Here is a 22,783-nt window from a genome sequence, read left to right as displayed (position 1 = left end):
CTACATTTATAGTGGAGATGGGGATATCGCTTCTTGTGAATCACAAGAGACTTTATTTATCATTAAAGATTACAAGATTAAACCTTAAGAGAGTGAATGGAGTTCAGTGTTTAGAATTGTGGTGGAAAACTGTACTAAAAGCTCTGCTTAACAATCCGCTAATTAAGAGTTACTGCTTACCAGCTGTAGGAAGACCTGAAAGCCTTATCTACATAATCACAAGGAACTAGGACCTCTCTCTCTGTCGTGTGTGTGTGTGTGTGTGTGTGTGTGTGTGTGTGTGTGTGTGTGTGTGTGTGTGTGTGTGTGTGTGTGCACACAGATACACTCTCTCTTGCAGTGTTTTTTGTCACTGTGCCACAGCTCTGTCACATCTTCCTTTTTTGGAAGCACTTCGCTCATCCTCGCCTTTGAAAGTGGCCTGCAGGCGGTCTGGGCATATTTCAAAGCCTCTGCGTTTCCATTCTGTCATTTAGCTCATGCTTTTGCCCAAAGCTTTAGCTAGCAACGGGGAGATCAACCCTAAAGTAGTTTTAGGTTAAGCAATCTTATTGAAGATTGCAGTGACTATAGACATCATCTGCAATGAAAACCACAACCTTGAGCTAAAGCCAAGGTCTGACCACTAACCGCCACTGTCTAGCTGTCTGTTTTCCTATAGGAATGCATAGGCTCAGGATATGTGGTAATGTATCATGTAGGGATGCAAAAAAACAAACAAAAAAAAAACTTATTCAATGATAAATAATTACAAATATATATTAATTATTTGATTATTCATGTGAACAAGTAATATATTAGTAGGCATATACTTCAGAGTTAAACTGGCCCACAATTTGAGTTAATTCAAAGATATATAGCCTTTTAAACTATATTTTAACTATATATGGACCCCATACATAATTTTTTACCCTCAAATGACTTGCATATTAGTTTTATTGCAGCTACTTAATTTGTGAAGTAGTGTTATAAAAATAGTTCTAGGGTAAACGGCACTGTGACCATTTGAACAGTAGACGGGTGTTTTTTTTTTTTTGTTAGTTTTTTGGTTTGTTTTTTTGTCTACCCTATTGATAATGGAAAATACTTGTTTCAGCTCTTGTCTCATAATCCTTGCCATAATACAAAATACATGATACAATATTTTGTTAAAGACACACATGTAAAGAAGAAATACAATTACACCATATCCAATATGTGCACTTTTTTTTTTTATACATGTTAAAAATGTTAAATTCAGCATCACTGCACTAAGCCAGTTAAAGGGACTTGGTAGTCTCCTTAAAACCTTTTGCAGTTGGTCAGTGTAGAGTATTATTAAAAACCTGTGGTGTAATTTATAACAATTCTATTTTTATCAGCAACTCAGCTGTGTTTGTGAAAGCATCTGCAAAAGCTAGTACAATCATATGGATCCTATTGATGGCAAATTAAGAATGCCACAGCTTACTACTGATATTAAAAACCTGTACTTTAATGTCAGCCGCAGTTGTGCCCTTAAGCACTTAACTTGCATCAGCTTGTACCGTTTGTCGGCCAACATTAACAGCTTTGAAACTCTTGGAGAAGTGCATTCCTGTTATGTCTATAGATAATGTGGTGTTTTGATGGGACGTTTTTCTCCTTTTCTCTTTATGTGGTTAAAATCTCATTAAAACCTATTTTTACATTCTATGTCTCTACTCTCTCTTGTCTTAGTAGAACGCTGAGGGTGGCCTCTGAGGTTACTATTTTAGTTTTGGGCAGTTTCTGCTACCCTCCCATGCTGCCCGGTTTTGCCAGTGCTTGCGCTAATATTAACAAACAAGGTTTTACTCTGCAAGCAGCCTCTAATCTCTAGATCTGCTTAAAGTTCACTGTTGTTCTGTCTCTTTTAATGGCTCCCTTAATAGTTGTTGAATTTAAAAAGATGTTCTTCTTTAGACTGGGTGTGGGTGGGTGTAGAGCTTATGCTGCTTAACCATTAAATCCCAGGGAAAAATTCAGAACCTCTTGATTATAATGTTCTTTTCCCATAAATAATTTGAGAGCTTTAGCCTGGACTCTCTGAGAAGGTCAGCTTCTTGATAGTTCTTATTGTAGAGCCCTCAGTATGTAAATGAGGGCAGTATGTTTTTTTTGTGTGTGTGTGTGCGCGTGTGCCGTCAACACCTCAAGAGAGTGCAGTTCTCTGTTTATATTAGCAGCAACGTGATTTGCTTAGCTCGCTGACTTACAACTCCGAGCTGTGCCAGTGTGGCAGCTTGCATACCTGAGTAATGGCCACCTATTCCTTATCCCCTGCACCACACTTCATCCATAAGTCCTCAGAGTGTACAAATACATGTCATCCAGTGGAGAATTAAACATATTTAATATCTAAATATTTATAGGTAAATATTCGCTGGTGTGACTTGAATGTGTATGCAACCCATCAACCCCCTTGGTGTGGCTCTTCTTAAATCTTTTTTTCCCCTCTTTTTGTTTGTTTTCCTTAGATTTGATGCTTGGTCTCCGAGCGACACCATTCAAGATCACCAGCTCCAGCCTCTTGTCTGCACCCTCCATCAAGGTACTGTGGCTACAAACTACACTGTGTGCAGAATTATTAGGCAAATGAGTATTTTGATCACATCATCCTTTTTATACATGTTGTCCTACTCCAAGCTCTATTGGCTTGAAAGCCAACTACCAATTAAGTAAATCAAGTGATGTGCATCTCTGTAATGAGAAGGGGTGTGGTCTAATGACATCAACACCCCTGCTTAATTATTAGGCAACTTCCTTTCCTTTGGCAAAATGGGTCAGAAGAGAGATTTGACGGACTCTGAAAAGTCAAAAATTGTGAGATGTCTTGAAGAGGGATGCAACAGTCTTGAATTGCCAAACTTTTAAAGCCTGATCACCGAACAATCAAGCGTTTCATGGCAAATAGCAAACAGAAAAAAGCGCAAATGAACTGCCCATGAATTGAGGAAAATCAAGCGTGAAGCTGCCAAGATGCCATTTGCCACCAGTTTTGCCATATTTCAGAGCTGCAACGTTAATGGAGTATAAAAAAGCACAAGGTGTGCGATACTCAGGGACATGGTCAAGGTAAGGAAGGCTGAAAAACGACCACCTTTGAACAAGAAACGTAAGATAAAACGTCAAGACTGGGCCAAGAAATATCTTGACTGATTTTGCTAAGGTTTTATGGACTGATGAAATGCGAGTGACTCTTGATGGGCCAGATGGATGGGCCCGAGGCTGGATCAGTAAAGAGCAGAGAGCTCCACTCCGACTCAGACGCCAGCAAGCTGGAGGTGGGGTACTGGTATGGGCTGGTATCATCAAAGATGAACTTGTGGGACCTTTTCGGGTTGAGGATGTAGTGAAGCTCAACTCCCAGACCTACTGCCAGTTTCTGGAAGACACCTTCTTCAAGCAGTGGTACAGAAAGAAGTCGGTATCGTTCAAGAAAACTATGATTTTCATGCAGGACAATGCTCCATCACATGCATCCAAATACTCCACAGCGTGGCTGGCCAGTAAGGGTCTAAAAGAAGAAAAAATGATGACATGCCCCCCTTGTTCACCATATCTGAACCTCATAGAGAACCTCTGGTCCCTCATGAAATGTGAGATCTACAGGGAGGGAAAACAGTACACCTCTCTGAACAGTGTCTGGGAGGCTGTGGTGTCTGCTGCACGCAATGTTGATCGTAAACAGATCAAGCAACTGACAGAATCTATGAATGGAAGGCTTTTGAGTGTCATCGTAAAGGAAGGTGGCTATATTGGTCACTGATTTGTTTTTGGTTTTGTTTTTGAATGTCAGAAATGTTTATTTCTAAATTTTGCGTTATGTTGGTTTACCTGGTGAAGATGAACAAGTGAGATGGGTATATATTTGTTTTTTATTAAGTTGCCTAATAATTCTGCACAGTAATAGTTACCTGCACAAACAGATATCCTCCTAAGATAGCCAAATCTAAAAAAAAAATAATAATAATAAAATTTATAATATACATTATAATAAATATATAACTTAACCAATCAACAATTATGGTGATTAAAAAACAAAGGCTATCCCAAGTAATGTAAAAGTGTTTTGAGTAAGAATTTGGTATTTCTTATTTTAATTTATTGATCATCTCCAACACATTTGCAAATTGTCTGTTCGCCTTATACCCACCCATGTGGGTCAGTGTTGTAATCTTGTTTAGGGATAAGGGTGAGACGGTTAATTAGCAGGTTGACTGAGTGCTCTGGACAAACAGAGGATTAATGTTTCTGAGGAATGTGTGAGAGGAAAGACGGATGTAAAACGCAAAGAAAACATTTGCAATGAGTTGAATTTCGTCAAAAGGAATCTGTACACAGGTGAGTTTGGAATCAGAAAGTAGAATTACTTTAAGAGCAACCTGCTTTTACTGAACACTTAAGTCTTAACAGACTTGCTTTTGATTGGTATGGCTTGAGGCTTGATGTAATGACAGCTGTTTAAACGTTAAACAGCAGGGAGGGGGAATAATAATAATAGAACTGTTCTGCTAGAACAACGTGCATGGTGCCACATCTGTACTGTATCCAAGGACTCTGTAAAGCAGGAGTGAATCCTTTCATCTGTTTGGGTGGTCTTACACAGTTTTTTTTTTCTGCCACTGTGATGGTTAGAACAGTGTAGAGCTTTAAATGGCAATATATAGCTAATCTGTATTCAGAACTAGAATTGAATAGTACAAGGGACAGAAAAGTTGAATCGGTGAATTTTAACCGCCACCTAAAAAGGGTTTTAGTGGGAGAATATAAAATTAGGAAGTGTAATTTAACTAGAAGGAAGAGTGAGTGTATCAGAGCAGGGTTTAAGGGTGATTCTAGTTAAGTTCTAGTTACTCCAGAATTCAATGAAAAATCACTCTATTCACTTTCCCTCAAGTGCACTTGATTAGCCAAGACAGTCTTGGTGTGTAGCGTTTGCTTCTTTAGTTTTAACTGAAGCTAATGTAGCTAAAAGGTACTGGAAGGTCATGCACTACCAATTAATATAATGTAACATGCCTGCATTAATCACATTGGTACAATGTGTCAAACTACATAAAATGACTTAAGTGAATTGCTTACAGAATGTGGCATACTGTTGTCAATAAAAAATGGACAAATGCACTTTATAGATAACAGTGTGTCATACATAAACTACTTATGTAAGTCTATTTACTTATGACTGAACAAGTGTGGTATACTTTAAGCTTCCTTTCTGCATTACTGGTGGAGTATTAGCTTCCGTTGTTAGCTTCTACTTAGAGTCTTGGTTGATTGACTACAATTGAAGTGAAAGGATTTTTGATGCTTGGCCAAACCATCAGTTTAAACCAGTATTAATGAACACTTTTCAAGTACGTTGATACTATTCAGTTTCACTGCCTGTATGTGCTTAAAGGGACTGTAAATTGGCACTCTCCTATGCCTGGATTTAGTTCTTTTTTTTTAGTTACTTTTAGATTATACTCTGGTTTGTCTCTCTGTTCAATTCACAGTTAACAGACTTTTATGCATGATGTCAATGTTGTCTCTCCTGCGAGAATCAGTATTTTGCTTGTGAGCAGATTGGAGAGGTAAAGACAGGATTATTCACACCCCGCACCGCAGCGTAATCTGAGCACATTATCACATAAGACCAGCCTGAAATCAGGAAGCTTTCTGTGATTGACGAAAGTGACAAATCTGCCCAATTGAAGCGCATCAACTAATGCCCAGGCCACATTACTGGATCAACATGGTTAATTTTGAGGCTAAGTTGTTAAATTATTTTTCACTATTGTTTTAATTTTTAATCAAATCTGGGGGATATCAGACGGTTTAGCATTGAACCCCAGATGGTAACAGAAAGGTTAGCTTTTAACATTAGAGTTGCAGAAAGGTTCTGAAAACGTGTGGGGTAATAATTGTTTGCATCACAATGTTAATAGAACCTTTCTCACACAACGTTCCCTGTTAGATGAACACTAACTTTATGGAAAAGATTGAAGTAACATTCTCTAAACTACAAATTGAACACATTGATATAATTGATACATAATCACACTGACATTTATAAAAAAGACTGATGCTTAATATGTTATGAATGTAATACATTATACATAATGTTTTCCAAGCTATAAAACTGAAGCATTTATTTAAACATAGATTAGATTCCCATCACTTTTTGAAATATGCCTAACAAATTGTGAGAATAAACAAATGAATGAAAAAAAGGAAGAAATTGTAAAAAAGAAAAAAAGAAAACCACTCACGTTATGACATAAGAAGGAGAAAGTCCACATAAGAGATTTGTTTTGCTCTTGCTTTTGTATGTGTACAGTACATTTTGAATGTTCTATTAGTTATATCCTGAAGGAAATTTTATTGTGGAAAAGCTACAGAAAGTAGCTTATATTTGAATATAATTAATTTGATCTATATTATGGCAGACATTTCCTTCCTAGTATCTGGCTTGTCTTTATTCTATGAAGTTCTTTACAAAGCTGACCTGTTGACTGCTGGTATAAAACGAGCAGTAGTATTTTTGGCTGTTCTTTTTTTTAGATATGGCTGTTATTTTTAGATGCGTTGCCTTTTCGCTTCAGTGACAGTTGCTTGATAAATAAACCTATTTAATACGAAGTCAAATGAATGTAGACAAATGTTTGAGCTTTTGGTGTGTTTGCTGTACCCAACACCCTGAGGTTGCTTCTCACCTGCCAATGATGACCCTCCACACAGTCAGAAATGTTAGTATGTTAGTCATTATAATCTGGGCCCATCTAATAAAGCTTAAACATGCCCTCAGGCTGATGGTAATACTAATGAAGATATTAATCTTTTCCATGAAAATCCATTTATATAGACTGTATCTGTAGCTATCCTCACTGTAATTTATAGCTTGTTGCTTTATTAGGTATTGGATCAGGGTCTAATCTGCCCTTGTGTCTACATCTGGAACCACAAATCATGTGGTTACTTACTGAACATTTTTATCCCAAGTTCACCCATATGGTAGTCTATCTCATCTCATCAAATTCATAGTCTGTTCAAATAAGGACAAGCACAAACGGATTGTAATAATTGGCCTATAATAATTACTTTTTTCTCTTTCAAAGTTCTAAGGCTTTGGCAAAGACAAAGATGACCTTGTACATTTTAAATGATATGTGTAATATCAAGAATATATTAGGAGATTTATAAACCATTTCTGGTTTATTAGAATTAGATTATTACTGTTTTTATATTAGAGATCATGCTGTCAAACCTGTGTTAAAGGACTTGTCTCCTTAATAAACCATTAGGCCATGTTTATTCACTATGAAAACTATTAAAATTCACTGTAAAAATGTCTTGATTACTACATTAGTAGTAGAACAGTTTTTTATCCGCTATTAGTCTAATTGGAATGTATTTTATACCCTGGAACTTGATGATGGACTGGTGCTGAGCTTCAGCTTATTTTACATTTTTACATCATGCACTTCATTTGGTCCATAGTACTGGCATTAAGAAACTATGCTCACCCATTGCCCCTGGGGCTGTCTGTTGTCTGCAGTTGGAGGTGTGAAGGGCAAGAGCTCTAAATAAAGGGAACAGTAGGGGCTGAAGGGGGTGTACCCTCTAGAATAATGGACTGGCTGGTGATAAATAGACACAACAGTGGCACCTGAGTCAGAGGAGGGGTGCTGGGCCTTTGCTGCCATGGTGACAAAATTCCAAGCCTGGACACTGGCTCTCATGGTCTGGACAGCTGAAGAGAAGAGATGTGGGTGGGATTATAAAGAGCTGTGAGTTGTTCCCAAACCCACAGATAGGTATAGTTTGAGAGGTCGGCAACTTGCATATCCCAGCGCAAGGTTTTTATGCTCCAAAGCTCCAAATCAAGCATTGCTGGATTTACAAGGACACCCCAACAGTTTGAAGCCTAGGCCATTGTCTGTGTCTTAGTTACCAGTAGAGGTGAACGCAACAATATCTGTCTTCAATCTTCATTATGCCTGGTGTTGACTTGGACCTTGTTCCAGCCTTGGAGAATATGGCAGTGTCCCTTGACAGTCCAATTGTAGAGTGTGCGGAGTCTGGCCTGGAGGCGGTCATTGGGGACCTTCTTGTGGATTCTGTGGTCACCGAAGATCCAGATGACAAGGGTCAGGATGCTGATGATGCCATTGGTGGTCTAGAGCTCGCTCTCCAGTGTGCTGTACGAGAGATCCATTGCGACCTCAAGGCGTTCGGCAAGCGCATAGATTCACGCTTGGAGGAAGCAGCAACGCAGGCCACGCCAGCTGTTGAAGCCATTTCCGCCTTGCAAGAGGAGAATTTAAGGTTAAGGGTCCAACAAGAGAAGCTTGCCAGACAGATAGAGGCCCTCTGTCGTGCTCTTGGTCTGCCTGAACCTGAGCCTCAACAAGATCAAGGCTCAGACCTGCAAAAGGATGCATCTGATCCTGATACTGAGCCCGTCCCCCATCCGCCAACATTTTCCACTCGTCGGTCGTCTTCCACATCTTCGCTGACTGGTAGCTTCTCCCGGAGCAATAGCACGGTACTGAACATGTGTGCATGATCACGTGAAAAGGTTCAAGATAGTTTTGTTCAAATTATTTGGTGTTTATTATTTAGTAGAATTGGAAGACGTTTTGAAGGTTTATGGCAATGGTTTGACTAGGAATTCCTGCACAACTTGCACAAAATGTCATTGGTGAGTTAAGACCGGTTCGGTGTCTGTAATAACTGACAAGTGAAGCAAGCTTGGACTCTTTCAGTTGGATTCATAAGCACCTTAGGTGACACTTGGACTTCAAGATAACTGCTACTGCAGTTAGCTACGCAACATACAATGTCATTGTTTATTTATTTCTTTTACTAAAGAAACAGCCTTTAGATACCAACCATATCTTTGCAGATCCATCTCTTTAAACAAAGAGAGCAAGTAGAACACCTTTCTGGTAAGGTCACTGTCCAGTTGCACTGCACTTATGTGGTTAAATTGAGCATGCATTTGTGCTCTATTATAAGTGGGATGTGTTGACTGGCCACATAGGCCAAAAAAAGCATGCAAGCTCTGTCCCTAGATAAGACCAGCTGTCAAAGTGAGGGTTGACCTTTGTTGCCCCTCTTTTAATGCATTCTCCTTTTGCTGCCTGAAATGCCACTGCAGTGTATGGATTCATCTTGCATTGTGCTCAGTCCACTACTTTTTCATTTAATCCTTTTATTTGGAGCAGTGGCCCATATGCCAAATTGGGCCCCAAAAAAACTTTTGTCCTGGCAGGGACCGGAGTTTTAAGCAGCTGAATTTTTCTTGGTAGCTTGGAGGCCTCTCTTGGCTTACCTCTGAGCATTGAGACGTGTAGTGCAGCTTGTGCATGCATAGCCAGAACTATATGTATTAAATGCTGATCTGGGATGATGTAGTCAGTAAAAATGACATGCAGAGGTTTGTAATATAACCTCTGGTAGTTGATTGGAGTATGGGCTTCTAACATTTAGAGTACGTACAAAAAGATTATACCTGTTGGGGAAAAAAAACCAGTCATAGTACAGATCTCTTTGGATGGTAAAGATTTACATTGTTTTGTTCAATGTTTAAGAAGCAGAATCCTGCAAGGATTACTGTCAGCTTAGACATTCCAGGGGTCTGATGGTATAGGACAGGCCATGTTCTAAATAAAGTCTTTGTTTGCTGCTAAACCTGTGATCTTATTTGTTTTGATGTGGGCTAGATATGGTACGCTTGTCTGCATGTGCAGACCATTTCTTTTATGGACTTGCAACTATTCATCTATGAGCAGTATAGCATTAAAACTGTGCCTTCAGAACAAGTGGTCTTGCAAAGCCCTGCTAATCATGAATGTGTTGTAATGCTTGGTTTCTAGATAGGATTTTAACTTTGGTCCAGCAATCTTAAAGGGTTATCAATGAAATGAAATGAAATGAAATGCATTCTCAAATTCTTAAACAAGAATTAGGCTTTTAAGTACAGCATAGTGATTGCACCTGCAATATCTATTAAAAAAAAAGGTTGTACCTGTTGAACATACCTCAGTCATACTGTAGATCTGATCGATAGGATTCAACATTTGAGAAGCATAATCCTGCAGGGATTACTGTCAGCTTTGACCTTCCAGGAATCTTGTGGTTTAGGACAAGCCATGTTCTAGATAAAGCAGCGGTGTTGCATTGTTGCTAAACCTGTAGTCTTATTTGTTTTGATGTAGGCTAGCCATGGCAATAGGTTTGTCTGCATGTGCATTTCTTTAATGGATCTGCAAACATCTACCTATATATCAAATATATACCTATAGCCCATCCATCCTTCTACCTGGCCAAAAGAGATTTAGATTTAACTCTTTACTGGTCTGTTGCAAAGCTTTGCTAAGCATGGATTACCAAGAGGTAAATGATGCCTTGTTGTGGTACTAGGTTTCTGGATAAGATTTTGGCATTGACCCAATAATATTGTAGGGTTATTAATGAGCCTGTTGGAAAACTGAATTAGCAGAAGTGGTGTGTAGCACAGCACAGTCACACCTGTGATATCTAGATTGTGCTTTTTGTGGCAGATGGCATGTGTAGTTAAACAAAATATCCCTTTGCACACTGCCTTGCTGATTATCAAGACCTTCTGTATATAATACAGTGACAACAGATGGTGGAAAGAGAATAGGCCGAGCTGACTGGTATGCACACAGGGTGTACCTAATTGACCCTAAGTGCCTTTAACAGCCAGCTCTTACATAATATTGGGGGTCTCCGAGTGATTCCACACACACTCCATTCAGTTAATAGGGATTGTTTTGCCTCTGCCAAGTCTTTTTATAAACGCCCTGCTTTTGGACGTTGTGTTTTCTTGTTAGTGCCATCGCTAGAAATAAAGGCGTTCCATCAAGGCAGTGGAACCGAGTCTCCCGGGAGCCTGGTTACAAACAGAAGCACAACTAAAGCTGTTCATGGCAGGTAGAACCCTATAAAAGGAGGCTGGAGACTTGTTGTCTGAACATATAGACATTTTGGCCTTTTCAACTGCATCCCCATGGACAGCCAACAACATAAGGATCCTTATGGAAACTAGGCCTCCTCTGTTTATAGCTGGCTCTTGTCTCCCATGTTCTCTTGTCATCAGTTGAGACTCTCAACAAATCCTTGGCTAACTCCCTCTGCCTGTCACCCACACATTGTCACCCAGTGTGCATACACTGTTCTTACACGCTGTCTTGTACACACTTACATAAGTGTAATACATCTAGAGATTTGTGGTTGTTAATGGGCACGTACACTTTGTGATGTACAGTTGGGTATAATCACAATGAGCAGCATAGTTATATACAGTACTGTGCTAAAAGTATTGGGATCCTGAGTGTATTATTTAAAGCCATTCATCTTGCCAATATGCCTGTTTTTACATGCAACAATATTTTGTTAAAATAAATGCAATGCGAGGAGATCTTTTACTTTGAAAACAATGTTTGTTAGATATAAGATGTTCTAGATGCACTCTTTGTATGTATGTATGTTTGTATGTGCACTCTTTTATACTCCTTTCTTTATGGTCAGTTTCTTGGGCTCAACTTGTTTTATTAGGTGCGTAACAATACGCTTGGCTCACTCTTCGATCGACCTTAAACAACATTTAAATTAGGAAAAAGGCTGTTGCATAAACTGCTAAAGAGACTAGAGCTGGGAAGTATGGAATTGTGCACATGTTTTTTATTGGTGCTGGATGGTTGCCATTTTGGTGTTCATTCAATGTGACTAAATACAATGTGAATTAAATATCAGAATTACTAGAAAGTCTCCATGAGGTGCATTTTAAGTTTAAGCATTGCCATTTTTTGTACCTTTCCTTATTTGGTAAGATATTTTAAAATATCTATTTTGTCTTGCCAAAGATTTGTACCATCATTTGGCTAAAAACTCTCTTTAATTCTTGCAGTTACTATTCTTAGGTGGTGAAATTGCATCTACAGTTCAAACTACAGATGGCACAATAGCATCCTTTTTCCTTTTCCATTTCCAGTCTGATTTTTATTATGTAATGTATATCAATAATTATTTTCTTGAGAAACTACTTCTAAAATCAGCTACATTTACTTGAAGCAATTCAAAATTTGACGGAAGTTTAAAAATAGGCTTTCATGCTTAAACTGGTATTACAGTTTTTTTTTTACAGCTTCATATACAACATAACTTACAGTCACTGACAGAACAGGTGTAACAGATCACAGTTTTGAGTCACAGATCATTTAAAAATGGCAAAATGGGCTGAGGAACTTTTTTAGTTGGCTATCTAGTGCAATAGCTAGTTCAGCTGTTCCTATTCCTATATATCTGGTATGTCATCTCTACACTTAAAGTACAGAGTCATATTAATGCTAATATTAATATTAGTTCTGTATGTCACAGTTCGTCCAAAAAAACCCCAAATCTTTTAGTGGTGACTCAAAGCGCGAGAGAAATGTGGTTAGTGTTATTTTAACAAGGTTTAAGCATTGGAATGGTTTGTTGATTTGTCAGAACCGTAAAATCCATAGAATCCATTTTATTATTATTATTGCTATAACTTTTTAAATGGTTTAATTTTTTTTTTTTTGTCCCACTACTCTGTACTATGAGCGACCTGAGTGATTAGCAAACCGTACTCTGGAAGCATGCTTCATTCCACCTGGAAGGACTGGGAGTTACTGGTTGATCCAGAGAGTCAGATTGGGTTATGAGAGCATGCAAGCTGGGCAGGCTCTCAGGGACATTCACAGAAATCTACGCGCTCTCATTCCTGTGTAAATGTCAACCAGCTTCCATGGCTTTTGTGTAAACACAGCTGTAAGGATGGATCAGATCCCCCTTCCCCCAATTCTTCCATGAGTACTCACACGCGCACACCATGCCATTTTTCCATCTCAGCTTTCTCTCTTCCCAAAGGAAAAAAAAAAAAAAAAAGTCTGCCCAGCTTTCAATAAAAAGGTTTAGAAACATCTGATGTTTCATTAATAGATGACTTAAGTTATCATAATCATATTAGCCTTTTCTTTTTTTTTTTTTAACCACTTCTTGACCTATTGTGCCATGTGGATGCAGTCATCACTCCCAGTAGGACAGAAATGTTTCACAATTGTATAAAAGGAATTTTAGACCAGTGTGTTGGACAGATCCAATGGATGTATTGAAGATGTATTGAATGATGTTTTTTTTCTTTATCACTATCATTTATTTCTTCCAGTCACATTGTATTGTATTAAAAAGCTAAATATAATTAAATATTTAATTAACTTTTATATTTAATTGCTATAGGATGATAATCAGTTTGAATAACTGTTTAATCAGAGATTGATTCTACTCTTTCCTGGTGTGAGTTTTCCAGTCCTGTTGAAGCTCCTGTGTGGACAAGCTCTCACTGGGTCTCATTCTAAATCTACCCCTCCCCCACAGATGGAGACGGAGCCTGGCTTTGCGATCGAACCTTCTGTCCAGACGGTCACTGAAGCCCCAGTTGTCCCTAATGGCTCATCAGTGGCCCAGGTGAAAAGTGAAGTGCGCAGCAGCAGCAGCAGCAGCAAGCTTACGGTTGAACAGCTGGAGGCCATAGAGGACGAGGAACTCCTGGACAAAATGGTAAGTCAGGCAATGGCAGTTACACAGTTACAGCGAGTATGGATCAATGCATACATGGCATTAAAGATAAAATGCACTTTAGCTAAAAGTGATTTAGTGATTTTTTTTGTTGCATTAACAGCTTGACGAGTCCAAAGACTTTGAGGAGCGAAAAATGATCAGGGCAGCTATGAGAGAACTCCGAAAGAAAAAGAGAGGTCAGATCCTTTATGTTGTCTTTTTTGGGGGTTTTTTTTTCGGTCATCCTGTGTCCCATTCTCTTCCTTTTGTCACTTATGTTTTGTCTATTTTAAACACAATTTGGATGAGGGCTCAAAGTGGTCTAACTAAGACGCTGCCACTATGATCTAAGGATAACTGGTTCCGGGTCATGCTGTTTGCCATCTGCAACAGGTGCCTGAGTGAGCACAATTGGCCTTGCTCAATCAGTGGTGGGTTGATGGCACTTCCTCCCCAAATAACTTCTACTGTCGTGTTGAAACAAAAATGAAATTATTGTGGGAACCTTTTTATTAAACCACAACCCTAGGTTGTGACTGGAACATTATTGACCATGTGACGCATATGTTCGGTTTCTAAACTCTCTCTTCCTGTGAAATGTGATTGTAAAGGGTTTTAGTACTGAGGAGATGTTTTGGCATGGATGTCTTGCAGATTAACCAATCTATCCTTGTAGTGCTTGCTTTCTTTTTTCCCTTTCGTCCTCCTTTTTTGTCTGTCTGTCTGTCTCTCTCTCTCCCCCTACATTGTCATCAGGTGACGTGTGGATCTCTACAATCTTTGCTCTTTCTGTTCCTGTCTCCTTACTCTTATCTTTCTATTTTCCCTTTTCTGCCTTCAGAAGCCAGGTTGGGATGTTCTCAGGAGGAGCTAGGTATGATGACTCACCTCCCATGTGTGTGGAGTTTTGTTATCTAATTGTGTGTGTTGTGTGCCTGCAATGTGTTCACTCATTTTGCACTTGATATTTAGATATAGTGAATCCACTGAACGTGCTTTTGCATGTCCATTGTATTTCTAATAAAGTCCACACTTTTTGAGTGTTCATCATTTAATTGAAAGTTCACTTACATCATACCTTTTACCTCATATAGTGTGTGTTTGTGCCATGTCTCCATATGAAGATGGAATTGTGTGGATTACTGCAAGGAAAAATAAAAGGTGGCCCCAGAAGCTTTTTGGTTCTCCTAAATATTTTGGCTGCTTTGTCTGGACCAGAGCTTATGTGTGTTTGTCTTTGTACTTTTTCTTTATTTTTGGGTTTAGAAATGAAAATGTACAGGTAAGACCGTAAAACTCCCAGGCTGATTAAGAGATCAGCTTACCACGTCTAGTAGAAAGATTATTTTCTTCAGACCTTTCAGTTCCAGAAGTTATGTTCCAGTGTTAATATTTTGCAGTTGATGGGTGACCTTGTTTTTCAACAGTCTGGCATTGTTTCAGACTTGCGCTACTGAGGTACATCTGTAATGGTGGCCATTTTAAGTAATTTATTTATCCGTCCTTCTACTTTCTCCTGCTACTTTTTAGACCAAAGGGAGAAGGAGCGGGAGGTGCGTCTGCAGGAGCTGAGGCAGCAGAGAGAGGAGAGGGGCCAGAAGGCTCGGACAGGCCCAGGTGCTGGGGAGGTAGTGATGAAAAAGATTGAGAAGTCTGCAGATGGCTCCACCATAAGCGAGATCACAAAAACCAACCGTTTCGCCCAGTCAGGTAACCGACAGTTTTCAAATTGTCTATCACCAGTCGGCGTAATTGGGCATCGGGTCAGGCCTCAAACTGATCGTGCGGGTAAACTTCGGCATCACTTTTAAACTATTGTTGTATCTATAACAGTTTATTGAACCTGTGTGTAGTTGTGTGCTTATGTATGCCTGTATTGTATAGATGATGGCAGCAGGGTGTCCCGTAGCACGATCATGGAAACCACTTATACACAGAAGTTTGACAGTGAGTTGTTAAGTTTGTTTTTACTCTTTCCATTTATCTGCAATGTCTGTCTGAATAACAATTTGCAACCAGGTATACATCTTTAACCTTTTTGCTGTTCTGATTTGGTTTCAGGAGGGACCATGCAAACTAAATCTTATAGCTACTCTTCCTCTTCTTCCAGTTCGTCCAAGAAGGTTGGAAGGTGAGCGATTTTCCATTAGGGATTTTTGCTATTCAGATATGCCCTTTTTTTAAAAGCAGACAATATTGGAATCTCCCAATGAGAAAATATTTTACTTAGCACTTGCCCAAGAGCTTTTTTCATTTTGTATTAAACAGCAAAAAAATGACTTATTGTACGTCATATTTATACCCCAGAAAAACAGGAAGTGATAAATTACTAATTAAAGGTTTTTAGATACTCTGATCAACTTCATAAACTACAGTAGAAATGACAGAACTGCTTCAATTTCATTTTTTTAGGATTTCTTTTTTTTATTCACTTGAGTTAAAGGTTATGAGATTATGCTTCTGCAATAAAAACTGAATTTATTTTAAGGCTTTTAACACATCTAAACCAGGGGTGCCAATAATTGTGGCGGGTGCTGTATCTGTTACAATTGAGAATGTAATTCTAAACTACATGGTGTTACATGAAATGTAATATACTATCTGTATATTTGATAACTATGTATCCATGAATCAGGAAATTTTGACAGTGTAAATAACTGCCGCTTTCCAATTTTATTTGAAAAAAAAAAAAAAAAACTGTAAAAAATGGAGATGCAAAGATTGTGTGATAGTAGACATGTTAATTCCTACACATTGCAACACTGGCTTATTTTGCTGGTTGCTGTCTCTCAGCGTGTTTGATCGTGAGGACGACACCTCACGCAGTGGAGGCACCATGGCGGCACTGGAGCGCAGACAGGCAGAACGCAAGAAGGAGCTCATGAGGGCTCAAACGCTACCAAAGACCTCCACCTCACAGGCCCGAAAAGCCATGATTGAGAAGCTTGAGAAAGACGGGGGAAGGTGAGCTTGCCGCCTTTGTGAGCATTGTTAAATAATCAGTTAGTTTGCACTGGACCAAAATATAGCTAATAACTAATGCTCAACAGTTTGTTTGTTTTTTCATGCTAAAGTCATGAAAACTTGCCTTCGATCATTTTAATTCTTAAATAAGTGCAATTAATAATACAAAAAAAGTAAAATTTTCTACCATCGCATTACTTGACGTCATCTAATAATACACAAGTACATTACATAGCTAAAAGCGGTAGTAGCTACTTTCTAAAAGTCTGACTTCTGTATACTTTTATTTTGTCCATTATTAGGTGAATGGGCTCATCTCCTATAATATACAGTTAAAATTGGAGCTGGGAGGCAGGAGTGTGGCTCATGAAATAAACATGCTGGACTGAGTTAATGATTTGGTGCTGACTGTTTGCATACTATGGTGTTGCAATATTACAGTTGCATCAGATATATTAACCGAATGCTGGTGTACCACATTTCCATAGTGCATGTTGTCATGTTTTTGCATTACAGTATCACAGTGATTGAGTGTTGTTCCAGTGCCATTCTTTGATTTTGGTTACAGTTCACCAGCTGCCCAGATAAACAAGGTCCAGCGCTCAACTAGCTTTGGCGTACCCAATGCCAACTCCATCAAGCAGATGCTTTTAGATTGGTGCAGAGCTAAGACTCGCGACTATGAGGTAAGGAGGTCAATGACCATAACTCTTAACTTTTACTTCAAAGCTATATGCAAGTAACACTATAGTATGTTGAATGGCAGGAAGAATATTTACATTCTGCCTCACTGTTTATGATAATTTCATTACACAAACATTGGCAGGCTTTCATGTACTCATAAACCAACCTGATGTATATTGATGCATTCTCCATGTTTTCAGAATGTGGACATTCAGAACTTCTCCTCCAGCTGGAGTGATGGAATGGCTTTCTGTGCTTTAGTGCACAACTTCTTTCCCGAGGCCTTCGACTACGCTGCCCTCAGCCCCAGCAATCGCAGACAAAACTTTGAGGTGGCCTTCAAAACAGCAGAGTAAGTATATAAACGAAACACACACGTTTGCCTTTGCTCCTTTTAGCACATAAGAAATTAATCTGAATGTTGTAAATGTTTAATGCCAGCAATTAAATATTTGATAAATGTTTAACCTTTGGGCTGTGGGATTTAACAATTCTTTCTGGGCCAATAAATATTTTTCAGCTCTTGATCTTTTAACTGGTAAACACTCTGGCTACTAATGCCTAATATGTAATCAAACATGCGCAGAGGGTATAACCTTTAGTAAAGCATTGAATGTAGAAAAGAGCAGCCATTCTGTACTGATTGGGACTAAACTACAACCAGATCAATCAGAATCATCAGAAATTTGAATACTCATTTGTTACATTGGTGTTCATTTCAGATATGTTTGTCTTTTAACTCTTTAGATCCAAATCAAACACACCTTTTATGAATTCCTGGCTCAGAGGCTAATTTGGCACTATTTCAAGCAGCATTTTATTGTTGAAACAGCAGATTTATGAATGGAACATTAGGCATGTCATACCCATGTAACGTTGAAAATGGGCTAAAAATGGTCAGATTGTAAAATTTGGCACCCAGTCACCCAGATGTAGCTCAGGCGATACATAATATATAGTTTGAAAATAAAGACAAGAAATTTGAAAAGTAAGACATGAAGCAAAATATATAAATAATAATAATTTAATCTAAGAGTAGAATTCAAAATTCAAACATAATATTGTTAAAAAGTCAAAAAAGAGAAAGATACTTAGGTTTGCTTATTGAAGTTACTTGACTTCTTTTGGAATCTGAACTACCTATAAAATGCTATTCGAACCAGCCCTAAAATGGATAAATAAGTCATCAGCCTATCCTGTGCTGACTTTTACTGTGCAACACTGATATATTCCAGAAACAGTTTTTGAGGATTAGAGGGTGTGCTGACAATAGTCAGAATTAGTAGGCTCTGAGTGTTGGCAAGGTTCCAAGAGAAAGGATGTCCTAATGATGCTAACCTGATGCTACAGAAAGGTTTCTTGTATTTAGCTCCTGGAATCGTGCCTGCATTGATGTAATAAAATGTTCATGGGATCATTTACTGAATCCTACCCTGCATCATATGTCTGTGGACCAGTCTCAGGGGCTGCTGTTCAGTGTCGTTTGGTGAAATGGGTCACTAAAATGACTGCCCTGCTGCTAATGTTTCCATTTTCCACTCTCCCTCTTCTACCCAGAGAGGTAACAACCCCTCGACTCTTTACTAAACCAGAGGCATCCAGCAGGACTCTAATGAATGACACAAGTGTGTCCTCCGCTGGATAAGCCCTACTTGGCATCGTTTAGTGAATCCTTGACTTGATCTCCTGGTTAACCGTGAATGGGTTTTCAGGTTTCCCTTGATCTTTTCCCCTCTATCAGAGATTTCTCCTGTCCTGACTCCCTTTTTCTTTTTTCTTTTTTAAATAACTTCATTTAGAAAGCACTGACTGACATGATGTGACCTCTGGACACATCATTGGCTGTTACCTTCACCTGCTTTCCAAAGCCAATGCTTTGCACAGTGTGCCCTCCAATGTGTACACTGCAAAAATGATATTCCTGCAAGTAAACCATCTTGGGAAGAGGCAATATATCAAATACTGCATGTGCATAAACTAATGTACATTTAGCAGCCTTTTTCTTTTTGTCTATGGCCCAAAATGAATAATTTCTCTAGCTAATATGCAACACTAACATATCAAGTCATATCGAGTTCATTCATAAGGTGCTACATATGGAGTTCCAGATATGAGCCCCAAATGAGCAAGCCAGGGGAGTTTAACCTGTCTTAGTGCAAAAGGGAAAAAAAACCTTGAAGGGAACCAGGACTTGAGAGAAACCAATCCTTTCTTTGGTCGACACCAAATAGCACAGGGTAGCACAGGAGTAAATGTCAATGTAAATAAATATAAAATAAAAAGGCATTTCGGACCATTGCTGTTGAAAGTTATGCATTATGTAACGAGCAATGGCTACTTTCAAATTGTCTAAATGTCAATGTAAGTTTCTGCTTTTTGACATAATTTGATCCAGTTGTTCTTTACAAACTGTAGCAAAACATGATGATGGAAACAATCCAAGTGGTCCTTATGATTTACTTCATATAACTTTAAATGAATGCATAGTTTGCCATTATTAGAAATGCAGTATTTTTGAAATTCCAGAATTGGTTAGCTAGCTGTTCAGTAAATATCTTTTAAATTAGGTTTGGCTCATCATTTAAGCTGGAGAAAAATTAAGGGCAGTGGGGTGTGACCCTGCTACCCTCTCACAGATTCGATTATTATAAAGTGAAATTAAATATGTTGCCATTCAAGATGTATTGACTTGCCAAAATAACATTTCAGTGTACACGCAGTACACTGATCATTAGTCACCTTTCTTCACCTTTTGCATCCTGCATCCTGATCACCCAGTGCCTATGATCACAACATGCAAAAACTCCACACCAGATGTTTGCTGCAGGGTCACAATCACAACCCATGTACATGTCTGGCACTTGTGTTTTTAGAATAGGGGACAAAAAGGTTGCTGTTGTCCCTGTTGTTTTACTGTGTCATATGTTTCTGCACATGATTCAGAAAAGGCAAAAATGTCTGGCAACAAAACTGAATGGATGCAAAACAATGCTCCATTTGAGCCTTTGTTGTTTCAGTGTGTAAATGATCATGAAGCATGAAAGCACATCAAAATGTTTGTCAACACAGATGTAATGTTTATTCTGTTTTTGTGTCTCTCCATCTTTCTCCCTCTCCTTACTGTCCTCCTGCCTCACCCTGATGTTTGGCTGCCCACTGCACCCTTGTCATCTTTCTTTCTGCTTTCTTTCTTCTTTCTGTCTTCCCTTACTGCCTTTCATTCCTGTCTTTATTTTCCCCCCAATACACCTCCTCCTTTCATCCCATGGTTTTGCGAGTAGGAAGCTTGCGGACTGTCCCCAGCTTTTGGATGTGGACGATATGGTGCGGATGCGGGAGCCCGATTGGAAGTGCGTGTATACGTACCTCCAGGAGTTCTACAGAGGCCTGGTGCAGAAGGGCTTGGTCAAAACCAAAAACTCGCCCTAAGGTCCAAACTGACACCGAACGGTGAGAGTGGCATTAAGGCCTTTTAGGACAGACCTGACCAGTGATCATGGCTAGGTGTTTTTTTTTTTTTCTTTTTTCCTTTTCTTTCTTTTTTGGCGCGGGGGCGGGTGGATCGGGATGAAGGTTTCGTTCAGGGTCAGATGGTGGTAAGATAGTGGGGTGTACACAGTTTTCTTCTTACCGCATATGTGGGTTGTTCAGCCAAGAAGTATTTGGTGTGTCTGCTTCTTTAGCTTTTAAAAAGTGGGCATGCAGTGCATTGTGGGATGCCACAAATTCTTTTGAGATTATTTAACATAATTTGTTATGCAGTTTGCACAATGATAATTGATGGGGTATAAGCAACCTTCACTTGGCTACATTAGCCTGGTCACTCCATTTTGGACTCTACACAAGCCTTGGCTAATGGACTGCCTAACTTTTTTTTTTATCTAGGGAAAAGGATGGCATTGTTTAGATTAATAATCATGAGAAAGTGTAATCTGAGTACTGTCTGGAAAATTTAAGGTGGCAAAACTCCCATTTGATTGGTTGCATTTGGAAACATGAACTTGGACCCAAGTGATTATAATAAGTTAGAGTTGAAGCAGGCATTGCACTGTTTGAAGCAGGGCATGAAAAGACAGAAACTATCAACTTAAAAGGCAATGCCTTCCCTGAGCCAATGCTGTGCACGTGTAAAACTTGTATGAAGTCAGGTGATGTTCTTTATCACAGCTTTGTTTGTCAGTTTCGGCGGATCAGCATAACGTCATATCAAGAGCCTGGCTACATTCACCATCACTTAGTGTTTGCAAGAGTGAACAGCGCTTTGGGATCCGACGCCCAAACATGGTCTTGGTTTGGTCCCCGTGACACAAAGAAAGAGCACCACTGGATCAAAGATTCCTGTCGTCCTTTAGAGTCGCTGCCTTAGCTACCGTTTTAGGGCGAGTAATGGAAACAGAATGGCACAAAACAAAGCCAGAAATCCTCTTGCGGGTGCCAGATGTAGATACCTTCAGAAATGTTAAATGCCAACAACGATTAGTGTGGTCCTCGTGGGGGTCTTGTTTTGAATTTGCACAATACTCAGTTTGTCGTCTTGGCAAGTAATTTGAAGGGATAATTCATTTAGCCTTGTAGGAATCCTAGTTATTAAGTTGGCTTTGCAACAGACTACTCCCAGTGTTAATAAATCACTCTGCAGTGCTTGTCTGCCGCTTTGCTGTTCTTCGTCTAAAGTCTTTATCATTATACAGAATCCCAATCTTTATACGGTAGCGGGTAGAGGCAGTAGGGACAAGTGTGTGAGCATGTATTTACAGAAACGATTTGGGTGAATTTTGACTTGGTATTTAGTAGCAACATTAACCGTGCACAGCTGAAGATGCAAAGTTTGGTCACAAAACATGGCTGATGGACTACATCTTGAGGTGATTTTTCGCCAAACCATTCGTTTAAGAATGTAAAATGTTTGAGAACTGGTAATAGCCGTTATTTGCAGCCCTAATTGCATACCAGTAATTACACTGGATGTTTCCATTATCAAACAATCAGTCCATTATAACTTTAAATGATTGATCAATTACTCGTGAAAAGAAAGTGCACTAATTAGTCTGCCGGCAGTTAAAATTTTTAATATATGCACAGCCTTCACATGACAATAAAATGATCTTGCCATATAGGTCCCTAGCTCATATTCTCAACAGTGTGATACTAAACATGGAAGGGGTTCATAACCACTTTTTTCTTTCGTTATTTTATATGATGCTTCTGTGCTCATATACAGGGGAAAAAAAACTTTTTTTGTTGTACAGTTATTAGCGATTACTTTTTGTCAGAAGTTGAGCCTTGTACACACCCACATGTGACAACGCAAGAAACAAAATTAGGGTGACTTAAGCTTAGTATTGCCTACAAATGCTGCATATTTGTTCTGCTTTCTCTAAAAAAATGTTTTGTTTTCTTTAAATTTTCAAAACTCAAGCCAACTAATGAATTTAATTTCTATTTTAGTTTTATATATTTATTGATACAATTTAGTTTTGATAACTTCAAAACATCAATGGTGTCATTTATTCTCTATGATTAAGCCTTACAACTGTGA

At 38.8% G+C, this 22,783-nt stretch overlaps 1 protein-coding gene across 6 annotated transcripts in view; it reads left to right on the top strand.

Moving 5' to 3' along the window:
• Positions 1 to 22,783, top strand: part of smtnb (smoothelin b) — a 65,289-nt gene that overhangs the window by 39,617 nt on the left and 2,889 nt on the right. For 2 of the 6 annotated variants that reach the window (XM_072664744.1, XM_072664748.1), the window contains 10 exons: positions 2,478 to 2,551; positions 13,414 to 13,596; positions 13,718 to 13,793; positions 14,438 to 14,470; positions 15,127 to 15,306; positions 15,481 to 15,543; positions 15,658 to 15,727; positions 16,390 to 16,560; positions 17,129 to 17,246; positions 17,445 to 17,596. In XM_072664744.1, the coding sequence (XP_072520845.1) occupies positions 2,478 to 2,551; positions 13,414 to 13,596; positions 13,718 to 13,793; positions 14,438 to 14,470; positions 15,127 to 15,306; positions 15,481 to 15,543; positions 15,658 to 15,727; positions 16,390 to 16,560; positions 17,129 to 17,246; positions 17,445 to 17,596 (1,120 nt within the window). Of the gene's footprint in view, positions 1 to 2,477; positions 2,552 to 13,413; positions 13,597 to 13,717; positions 13,794 to 14,437; positions 14,471 to 15,126; positions 15,307 to 15,480; positions 15,544 to 15,657; positions 15,728 to 16,389; positions 16,561 to 17,128; positions 17,247 to 17,444; positions 17,597 to 18,801; positions 19,569 to 20,525; positions 20,695 to 22,783 lie in introns of those variants that run through there. The other 4 variants (XM_072664745.1, XM_072664747.1, XM_072664749.1 and 1 more) reach the window with 4 other exon arrangements.

This window comes from Salminus brasiliensis, chromosome 20, assembly GCF_030463535.1.
Source record: "Salminus brasiliensis chromosome 20, fSalBra1.hap2, whole genome shotgun sequence".
Lineage (NCBI taxonomy): Eukaryota > Metazoa > Chordata > Actinopteri > Characiformes > Bryconidae > Salminus > Salminus brasiliensis.
Note: the sequence above shows the minus strand (reverse complement) of the source record. Positions and strands in the feature narration are given on the sequence as shown.